At 36.0% G+C, this 9,781-nt stretch overlaps 1 protein-coding gene across 1 annotated transcript; it reads left to right on the plus strand.

Annotated features, from left to right (window-relative positions):
- Positions 1 to 2,726: 2,726 nt before the first annotated feature.
- LOC136254428 (short-chain collagen C4-like) lies at positions 2,727 to 9,781 on the plus strand. The gene is made up of 2 exons (XM_066047122.1): positions 2,727 to 2,888; positions 8,958 to 9,781. The coding sequence occupies exon 2, from the start codon at positions 9,056 to 9,058 to the stop codon at positions 9,710 to 9,712; it is 657 nt and encodes a 218-aa protein (XP_065903194.1). The 5' UTR covers positions 2,727 to 2,888; positions 8,958 to 9,055; the 3' UTR covers positions 9,713 to 9,781.

The following is a 9,781-nucleotide window of genomic DNA, read 5'->3' on the forward strand; positions in this document are numbered from 1 at the left end:
CGGGCAATGTGCAAATCTTAGTTATATAAGTAAGAAGCTGGTGAATAAGCTTCATTCAGTAGGCTTCATTACTTCGTTGTGGCTAGGCTTACTCAGTGGATTACTAACAAGATTAGTAACTTCGTTACTTGTAGTAATAATATTACATAATATTAGACTCGTTACAGTAACTATATTACTTAGGTGCAATACATTTGTAAGTAGAGTAACTTGAGTTATATTACCTGTTTTATGGCATATTTTGTTGTATTACTTAGTTACCACAAAAGTAATAATATTATGTAATGCATTACCCTCAACACTGATGACCGGATCTGGTCTTATAGCCTTTTCAATTGCGTGTACTTGGCAACACATAACTTGACTTGTGCAAGAGTATAACTTGAAATTAGGTCACATTGTACCCCTAACATATCACATGGTTAGTGCTATTTGAAGGTTTTGGGTTGAAAACATGAAGAAGTAGCTATGATTATTAAACTGGGAAGGATTACAAGTCCTTTTTTCTTCTCTATAATTATAATTATGTAAACTTCATAGAGCACTTCCTTGTCCATTATCTCTGGTGTGGTATACAGGTTTCTTTTACTTCAAACGGTGTTTCAGATGATATGTACATTACCTACAGTATTGTATAAAAAATAATGTAAAAAATATTCACTATAATTATAATTTATAGTCACTATTGTGACATGCCACATATTCTAGGTAGATAAAAAGTCACATAATTATTTTTGTTAGCCACTGTCAGTGTATACCTAATTATCACATGGTCTTTAAAAGTTTAGGTTTAAACATGGTGGCTATATTCATCCGGTTCCGGACACCAACTTCTACAAACTATTCATCTGGCTCTCACTCATCATAACTCAAGTATCAAGTACACTTGTATGAAGATAAGTTTTGGTGAGTTCAAGGCGAGCTAGCTAGGGTTGGAGTTAACAAAGCTCCAACCCTCAAACTTATCAAAACCTTATCTTCATACAGACAATGAAGGACATCATTATGTTTAACAGGCAAACCTAAGGTTAGTGTTAGGGTCAGGTTCAGCTTTGGTTTTGTCTTCACCTGGTCTTCTTACTATATACAGTTTACTTATCGAATCACATTAATAAAATAGAACAGAAAGAAAGCTGTGGAGCTAGCAGCGGTAGCACAGTTGGTACCACACTCGCCTTCTACACCAGTGGTCCAGGTTCGAGCCCTGGACATTTCGCGGATGTTTTTTTTTGTTCATTTTGCCAACCCTTTTGGTCTATGTGTGTTTTTATTACATATGGAACCAGATGACTTCCCAAGTTTAAAATAGTTAAAATCACTAATAGTTAGCTAAGTTGGGTCAGCATTACATACGTATGGTATACTTGTACCTACCCTAACAGACAATGTTTCTCATCACTGTTAAATTAGTTTAAAGACTATTTTTTTTATAAATTGTTACAAGAATAAATAATCGTATATGCTGTTAGACAATGGTATGCAGCGTTTCGTTTGATGTGTGAAGGTCTCTTATTTGCGAAGAAACCTGGTATCAGGTGTCTTACCAGTAAGACACCCGACAGTTGTTTACAACCACAATGTGGCCTACAGTAATGCAATTAGCCTTTTGTGGACAATTAGTATTTCGCACATCAGTAAACACCAAGCGGTTGCGAGCAAATTTTTACAAAGAAAATTACACTCAGGTACGCTGTTATCATGGGTAGCTCAGTTGATTTATAGACCATCGTGGTACAAGCCATTAATTCAGTTTGTGGCCTTCGCCATATTAAAGTACGCTCTGTAGACCAAGGCAGCCATGTTGGCACTGGCTTTTGCTGCCATTTACACGTATCCATAATGCCTCAAACATACTTTTTATCGACTTTACAAACCTTCAGTTAGTCGCGCGATTCATGGCTTGCGCGACCTCACATCTTTTGCTCGCTGAAATACCCTAGGTGTTTACAATGGGAACTCACTGCTTCTATGCCATTGTCTAAAACACTTAGACACTCACAATAGGTGTCTTCGAGGATTTAAAAACCTGAGGTGACGTCAATAATTACCGAGGCGCAGCCGAGGTAATTATTGACGTCACCGATGGTTTTTAAATCCTCTAAGACACCTATTGCGAGTGTCTAACTATTACATAGTACATAATGCTACATAATTACAACTACTGCTACATATTTTTTTCTCCTTTCTCCACCTTTCCAAACACACTTTATGTAACAACTTTAAACAGGCTGTAGGACCAGGTATCCTACAGGCCTTCAGCACTTGTACTGTAAAGCCTTAAAAGATAAATAAAATAATGCCTGTGGTGAATGAATTATTAGATATTTAGAGTATAAGACATAAGATTTATTGTTTTACAGTAATGCAATCACGTGAAGCTGCATTGCTTATTGTCACATTACAGAGTTATGCACAACTATACAAATATGGGCATACAGTTGCTTCCACACTAAAAAACTACTTTTAAAATGGCTATCGTACCAACACAAAGGATAGTGTATTGGTAGCCAGTCTGGTAGTATCAGTATAGTTAGTCTAATATTACTGTTTGGTGTGACTTTGTACTTTCAGTCATCACTGATATTAATTTTTTATTTGCTTACATTTTGAATGCACCAAAACATAAATATGTTTGTGTGAAGCCATTCTATGAATTGATTGGTGTCAAATATATTTGCATTTATTCTAAATAATTTTAAGCATATACCAGTAAGAAAATGACCACCAACACAAAGGACAGTGTGTTGGTAGCCAGTCTAGTACTATCAGTAGTTAGTGTAGTGTTACTGTTTGGTGTAACTTGTTACTTTCAGTCATCACTGAGTCTACTACAACAACAAGTAGAGTATGATAGGGAACTGTTGGTGAAGTTACAGGAACAAATTAAAGTGAGTTGTCTTGCTAAAATTAATGTAGTTAGATCTGTTTTGCTAGCAGTTTATCTTTTGGCATAGTGGTGTTTTAAGGGTAAGTAAAATTATAGGAAAACGGGAACGGAAAGCGGAAACGGGAACAACCAGCGGAAAATGCCTGAGAAAAAGGTCATCATGCCATTATAAAGGTTGGATTTTATCGCACAACGCTTATTTGCAGCATTATTGGATTCTTCCGCTAAAATGATCGAAACACTCTAATAGAGCAGTCACCTGTAGTAAAATACTCTAATAGAGCAGTCAAAAAATGTTTTGTTGCCTATCCCATCAGAGACCGGCCTGTGAATTTATGGCTATAGCTGTCATAGATTAGGTATATAGGCTAGCTGAGTCATCAACATTAAAAATTAGCTACTCCCTTGAAACCATAAATTTATACCAATATAACATATAATTAAAAGTTTACAAAAGGATTCTAATTAACTGAGAGTAACTACATATAGATGAGGGAAGTTGTACCTGCAATCTCATGAAAATGTCACATGATGGGCATGTGGCAACTGAAGTATGTGTAGGTGTATGGCTCCAATGAGGAGACTAAAGGACTATATAAGCAGTCATGGGGATCTTGGAGCCAATTTCAGTTTGACAAATATACCAGTGTTGCATGCATACTCCCATCATATGACTTCTTACCTGGAAGCAGTATAGGTGTAGTTTTCGAAGCCTATAATAGGCACTGCCAGTTAACTAGAGTACTTTGTGAATCTCAGTTTTCATACAGTGTTATTTTACTGTTTAATAGTTGAATATTCTAAAAAAATTATGGTTTCAAAGGAGTAGCTAACTTTCAATGTTGATGACTTACCTAGTCTATACACCTAATCTATGACAGCTATAGCCCATCAATTCACAGGCCATCAATGTGGGTCTCTGGTGGGATAACTAACAAAACATTTTTTGACTGCACTATTAGAGTATTTCGATCATTTTAGCGGAAGAATCCAGCAATGCTGCAAAAGAGCATTGTGTGATAAAGTCCAACCTTTATAATGGCATGATGACCTTTTTATCAGGCATTTTCCGTTTCCGCTTTCTCTTCCCGTGTCCACTTTCCTTTCCCGTTTTCCTAGAATTCTACTTACCCATGTTTTAATAGTACACATTAGCAACATAATTACAAGTTCACAGAAAAATTCAACTAGAGTAGGGACCATAACACATCGATAAAAAGTACTGAAACAAGCTGGAGGGAGTGCACGATATTAATTCACAGTAAAACTATAAGAAGTGTTATATCCCTACTGTACATTTCCATTATGGTATCTTGAGCACAGTAGAGATATAACACTTCTTATTGTTTTACTGTGAATTAATATCATGCGCACTACAACTTGTTTCAGTATACCTTTTATCAATGTGTTATATGGTCTCTACTCTAGTTGAAATTTCCAAATTTTCTGTGTACTTGTTTGTTAACTTTTTTTGTAAATAATAATTATGACTGGTGAACCCACGCATACCTCATCTGAAATGGTGCCGCGTGCCCCAATTATCATCTGAAAAGTGAAGTATCCATTACGCTTAGTTGTCAGCTATGTTCAACCCGTTACACAGCATTTCAAATCAAGAACTGTTCAAAAAGCATCTCTGCAATTCACGCATACCGAAAGAAAAAAAATGGTGCCACGCGCCCCAGTTATATCAATAATCATCTGAAAAGTGAAGTATCCATTATGCTTCGTTGTCGGCTATGTTTAAATCAAGAACTGTTTGAAAAGCACCTCTGATATTAAAATACCCACTATGACAGATACAGACGATTTTCGTTACGAAGGGAAGCCATCATGTGCTATCACCAAATCGACACTTTTCGCTCTCAGCAAAGATGAATGGGACACAAAGGAGTACACTAGTAATTCCATTGTACATACTGCGGTATGCCAAAAGGCATCTGTTGGGCCGAAGCGACGTCAAACAGTCAAAATCAAGCCCGTAGCCTTAGCCGTTATCTACGCTTGTCTGAAGGCATCAGTCAGTCAATTACTTACTCAGTCAGTAGAAAATTCCATTAGATAAATAATTTTTAAAATTCCGTAGCAACTTGTTGAAAGCGTTGCGGGTTGATATGAAAGCTTGTTTGGGCTTAGTTTCACTTAACCAATACTGCCTGATCGTCGTTAGGGGAAATTGAGGCTGTTTTTTGGTTGCTATTATTTTGTGGGCCACACCTACTCCTTTGTGGTCCCTACTATATACTATCGCAGTGTATGATTATGTATAATGTATAAGCAAAACTCAGTTCTATAAAAGCCATACAGAATGCAACTGTTCAATATTGGGAAGTTATAGAACACTTTGATAGACCCAAAGTTCTATATCAGGTAGCCACAGAACAGCCATGCCTATTTGCAGGCAAATAGCCTGCTTTGAGTGATCAATCACCCATTCTGGCAAGTACATCCAAGCCAGTCTAGGCTAATAGCCTGTGTTGTGCTAGTCAGTTACTCAGTAAGTCAGTCAGTCAGTCAGTCAGTCACTAGAAAATTCCATTAAATAAATTATTTTTAAAATTCCGTAGCAACTTGTTTAAAGTGTTTTGGGTTGATCTGAAAGCTTTTTTGGGTTTAGTTTTACCAAACCAATACTGCCTCACCATTGTCAAGGGAAATTTAAGCTGTTTTTTGGGTGATATTATTTCATGGGCCACGCCTACTCCTTTGTCCTTTGTGGTCCTTACTATACAATTACTATCATACTGTATGATACTACAGTGTTTTCCCATAGTTCTAACATATTACATCCTGAGTACTTGTTTGTACAATCATATAGTGGACCCTGTCTTAGTAGCCACCTGTGTAAAGAGACCACCTATTCATACCAGGGGCACTGAAACAGCAAATTCAAATAACTGTATTGCATAGCCAAAGCCTGCTTGTCCTACATACCACAGCAAAATAAACTTGAGGTGATTACAGTAACTACATATGGTATCTGGTTACATCATTTTGTTTAAGTATCCTGGTTTACAACTGTATTAATTTTCAGGTTAGGAAAACTATATTCAGCGATATATGCACTGATTAAATCCTGTGTAACAGATTAAGTGACATCCAGTATAGACTCCGTATAGTCTGCAGGAGAATAAAGTGAATACAGCATATATTTAAAACATTCACATAATATTAATCCTAATGTTATGCTATGAAAAAAAACAAAAAAACAGCCAAAGACTATAATTATATGGCCATAATATAATTTTACTGACATAGCTCCAATGTAGTTTGCCTCTCCATATCTGTGAACAATTGTTGTTAATAAATCTGTACAGCAGGATATCCATATTCTTTGATATTTGAATGTTAAAAGTTAATAAGCATTTGGCGATTATGTGGATATGCTTTCATTTTTATTGTTGCCATTCAAACCTGTTATTATACTGCCATATAGGCAGAATCAGTGATGAAGAAAATCATGTAAAAATCGATTTTCACATTAATTTTTATTCACAAAATTCTAGATTATGCAGCCTATAGTATGTTCACGTTGAGCTGAATTCTGAAAAACAGCTAAAAATTAAAAGTTGATTTTTTCTCAACAGAGTTAACACTTCAGCCAACCAGATGATTATTGGTAACAGCAAAGGTGTCAACAACAAACACGTACAGTTTGGCTCCATTAAAATTTCGGGAAAGGGCAGTAATGGACACTATACTTATATGGCTTCCCCATAGGAAATGTATAGTGAAAATTTTGATTGGCCGTAAATATTATGTCAAACATTTGAACAAAAAGATTTTGAAATATTTTTAGTGGGTCAAGCAGTACTACAAATGAGCCAAATATCAAGTAATTGTATCCATGAGTTATTAAATGTTTTTGAGGATTCAGCTCAACTTGAACATACTATAGCAAAATAATATTATTATAAACTCAACCATATTCATTCATGATTACAATTAAATTTCTAATCATTTACTTATGAAATTTGTGAAAATTTTGTTCATTATTATTATTAACCTATAAAGTAATAGAGCCTTTCTAACTCATGGCTAGTTTCATTTGGCCAATATAGAATTTAGCTGTAATTACGTATCACCCAAAGTGCCTTGACTTTACACATTGGAATACAAATTGAAATTATGTTATAGAACAGTATCACTGCATGTATGGCTGGACCACAATGGCTTAAGTAGACTTCTCAGTAAATAGATCAACCTTGACACTGTGAAGCCAATATGTCATAAATCAAACATACATGTAAGTAGCTATTAGACCAACCAGCTATTAGCAGCATAAGAAATGTTTCGAACATAATCAAATATTGTACTTCTATGCTAGTACACCAACTCTACATAAAGCTCTTCCTAAGGTGATTTTATAGAAAAGTATATGCGTGGGCAGGAGAAATAATGGCATTTGTTATTTGGAATACAGACTTTCTGTAAGTATCAACTTGCTGTTTAGAGTAAAAACATTAATTTGGCACCAAGTTTCTGGATTTTGAATCATGTATAAGTGAAATAAAGGAAAAACTGCCAATTTTATGTATAAAATTGGACACAAAGGTTGCCAAAGATCAAATCTGAGGTGGTTCCCAATCTTAAAATGACCTTTATGGCGTATATATACAAACTATGTACTAAGTTCCATGCTGTTATCAATAAGTGCACAAAGAAAGTGCTTAGGAGATCTACTATGACACACTTGAGCCATCAAATGATAGTACTGCTGGATACTGCATGGACAGGAAAAACTGAAATCTAGAATCGCTTGGTAGGTCAGCCTGAAACCTTCTGTCCTCATAAACTCCACTGGGAATGTAGTAGTTAGTATCTTCAGCAAAACTTGTTCAGCAATCTACACCAAGACTAGGGATGAGTCTATTTTGCTTTTTTTCCACCTATTATTCTTTCCAGCAATTCTTTTATTTTTCACCTATTATGCTCCATATTTTGCTCAAGAATTATATATTTTGTTCAGGATTAACCTTTGTTAATTGACTATTTCCAAGTGCAAATCACATTTTTACCTTAAGTGACTGTTCTATTAGAGTATCTCAATCTCTTACAACGTATAGCAAGTGACTAGCTAGGATTTACTTAACATATGTGACTGTTCTCTTAGGGTATTTCGATCATCACTTGTTCTTCCTGCAATAATTAGCTATGTATTATTTATAATTTATTTTAACATGTGTGACCGTTCTATTAGAGTATCTCGATCTTTTGTGCAATTTTTATGTCCACCTCACAAAAGTTGCACCTATTATGCCAGCATTTTGCTCATTGCTTTTACTCACCCATTATGCCAAAAAATTTCCAGCAAAATCGATGCGTCCCTAACCATGACTATATTTGGAGGGAGTCAGCATGGGAATGACACGGCTCCTTCAAGGTGCATTTAAGTCTAGACAACCACAACCGATATATGTGATTGCTACAGTAATAAGGGGCACTAAGTTACATCAAGAGAACACGATATGTTATTTCCATTTCTTGGCAGATTATTCACTTACAAGATCAAGATGCTCTATTAGAGCAGTCACTTGCAGTTGAAAAGGCTAAATATTAATAAAACATTCAGCACTCTAGAATTTAATTTTAAGCATAATAGGCTTTTAATTTTGAGTACTTCCCAGAAGTATGATAGTTTATTTAAAATGTTCAAATTTACTTGGTACTGTTAGCAAGGTGAACACTAACTATACATTCTACAGAGAACTGGCTATATATTCTATTGTCTTCATCAGATGAGTTTGATTTTAGATAATGCAAGCACATAACCCAAACTTGACTTCTGATTGTTTTACTGCACTTTCTTCTATAATTAGCGCTGCTGATAACCTGCTGGAATGCCAACCTCCCAAATAAGGAAAATTTGTGGTATCAGAATATTGCACACTAATGTAGCAAACAGATAACTTGTAATGTCTTAGCATAGCCTTGCTGCTTTGGGCACTGGGAAGTCACTATAGGATTACATATCACATACAATGACGAAATTTGGATATACAGCTGGTCTGTATACAACTCATGTCCATTTTATAACAGCATATGTTGCTTTACTTACATGTATATGTAGGTAGTCAAGGTGTACAAGGACCAATAGGACCAGTTGGTAGAGGAGTAAAGAGAGAACCTGGACCAAGAGGACTGAAGGGAGAAATTGGATATCAAGGAATGAAAGGGGATAAAGGAGAAAAGGGTAGTAGTGGATTACCAGGATCAACAGGACTGACTGGTCCACAAGGAGCTGTGGGTCAAAAAGGTACCAAAGGAGATAAGGAAGATATAAATGGAGGAACTGTGTATGTAAGATGGGGACATGATCAGTATCCATCAACTGCTCAACTGGTGTATAGTGGAAGAGCTGGTGGATCTTGGTATGGTAATAGTGGTAGTGGCAGTAATCCCCAGTGCTTACCCCTTAATCCTACCTATCTAAAAACAAAAATAGGGTATGAAACCTTAGTTTCAGATATATTTGGCGCAGAATATGAAACGAGTGTTTTTGGCTTTGCCAAGTCTGTTCACAACCATGATGTGGTTTGTGCTGTATGCTATGTCAGTCAGCGTTTTGCAGTCTATATGGTTCCGGCTCAGTACACTTGTCCAAGTGGATGGACCAGAGAGTACTACGGATATTTAATGGCTGAACGTTGGAATCATAATCGATCACAATACACTTGTATTGATAAAGCACTTGTGACTGTTTTTAGAACAGGGGCTAACAATGATGGTCTAACATTCTACCCTGAGGAGGGAAGATGTGGATCACTACCTTGTCCTCCATATGATGACAATAAAGAACTCACATGTGCTGTGTGTACTAAATAAGCTAGAACACAATGTAGAACAACTATAATTAGCAATTAACATGCACCGTGTACTCATGGTTAATCTTGT

Source organism: Dysidea avara, chromosome 4, assembly GCF_963678975.1.
Source record: "Dysidea avara chromosome 4, odDysAvar1.4, whole genome shotgun sequence".
Taxonomy (NCBI): Eukaryota; Metazoa; Porifera; class Demospongiae; order Dictyoceratida; family Dysideidae; genus Dysidea; species Dysidea avara.